Genomic DNA, 1,773 nt, shown 5'->3' with positions numbered 1-1,773 from the left:
TAGACTGTAATAGGTACTGTAATGTAATAGTTATTCCTATGATTTAACTATTCTATAGTTTAGTTATATTTTTATTACAAGAAATAGTCATTCCTTGTGAATAGCTATTCTTTAAAATAATGAATAACTATTCATCTCCAAAATGGATGTAATAACTATTCCTTAGTAGGTGTATTAATTTTTGCAATTAATATATTTCCAAATAAACAAACTTTACATATGCACATAACAATTATGAAAAAAAAAAATCATAAAAAATAATTAATCTCTCTTTCAAATTTAAAAAATATTTTTTTTTTAGGAAATATAATTATATGAGTAAAATATTTCCTAAAATATATCTTTAAGTTTGATTTAAATGCTTTCATTTCATTGTTTTCATGGTTCTATTATTGTGTTGTTACCAAACAAATGAACAGTAATAAGTATTACATTACAACGTCTCGTATTCATTGTAATACTTAGGGTACGTTTGGTATGCTGTAATAGCTCTTATAATGGAATAGTTATTCATGTGCAATAGGAATTCAATCATTTGGTTGCATCTTTATTACATGGATTAGTTATTACATTGGAATGACTATTCTTTAAATTGAAGAATAGCTATTCCTCTTTAAAATGGATGTAATAGCAATTCCTTAGTATATATAATATGTTTTAAAATTAATATATTTACAAAAATATAAAGTTTCCTTATACATCATCTTTTACAAGCTTTCCATATGTAACAATCAAACTTATGAATAGTAATAGTTATTCCATTATAATGTCTTCTATTCCCAGTAATAAAGTTTACTATTCCTAATGTGATCTACATTCAGTGTACCAAACGTACCCCTATTCTTATTCCTATCTTTATTTTTTATTTTTAGAATAAATACCCATATTATCTAATCGATAATGATTTAACAATAAGATAAATTAAAGTTATAAAGGTAAATTGAGAAATCTAAAATTTAAATTCTGGTATTACAATGAATTTTTTGAAGTGCAGAACAGAGCAAGGAAATCGGACATCATTCCTCCCCCAGTCAAGTGGAAACCACCTCTGGAGCCTGTTTACAAGGCAAACTTTGATGCGGCCATGTTTGAGCAGTTGGGCCTAGCTGGGTTGGGTGTGGTGCTTCGGGATTCAGGTGGCCATATTATCGCAGCCTTAAGTGAGAAGATTAAACTTCCCCAAACGGTGGAGCTGGCGGAAGCCTTAGCAGCCAGGCGGGCGGTCCTCTTTGCAACTGAATTTAGCATTTTCAAGGTCATGGTTGAGGGAGATTGTTTGCGTGTTATTCAGGCCTTGAACGAGCAGGGCAGCTGCCTTACTATGTTTGGTCATGTGGCAGAGGAGACTCGCCGATTGGGTTCGTGTTTAGAGCTATGTAGTTTTCATCATGTAAAAAGGGAAGGTAATAAGTTAGCCCATTCCCTTGCCCGTAGAGCAGTTTTACCTGCAGATGTGGATGTTTGGGTGGAAGAACTACCCGAGGACTTGGATGCTGTATTCCAGGGTGATTTTGCGGTGTAATTTTTTCAAAAGTTTTTTTCTATTTAATAAAGCCTCTCTTACCTTTTTCTCAAAAAAAAAAAAAAAAAGATAATATTGTTATGCTATATAATTCAAATCCATGGTATCCACTTTATAATGGTTGGTTTTTAAGCTTTTATCACCGGTCCAAGATTCCTATTGCCACACATAATTTGTTATACAAATTTTCATCTAACTTAGTCCTATTTCTATTCCAATTCAAGATTCTTATAGCCACACATTTATAGGAA

At 31.5% G+C, this 1,773-nt stretch overlaps 1 protein-coding gene across 1 annotated transcript; it reads left to right on the top strand.

Moving 5' to 3' along the window:
• The first annotated feature begins 618 nt into the window (after window positions 1–618).
• LOC115970400 lies at window positions 619–1,522 on the top strand. The gene is made up of 2 exons (XM_031090038.1): window positions 619–624; window positions 995–1,522. The coding sequence occupies exons 1-2, from the start codon at window positions 619–621 to the stop codon at window positions 1,520–1,522; spliced, it is 534 nt and encodes a 177-aa protein (XP_030945898.1).
• Window positions 1,523–1,773: the final 251 nt, after the last annotated feature.

The sequence above is a fragment of the Quercus lobata genome, chromosome 12, assembly GCF_001633185.2.
Source record: "Quercus lobata isolate SW786 chromosome 12, ValleyOak3.0 Primary Assembly, whole genome shotgun sequence".
In the NCBI taxonomy this organism is placed as follows: domain Eukaryota; kingdom Viridiplantae; phylum Streptophyta; class Magnoliopsida; order Fagales; family Fagaceae; genus Quercus; species Quercus lobata.
This window is presented reverse-complemented; position numbering and strand designations above follow the sequence as displayed.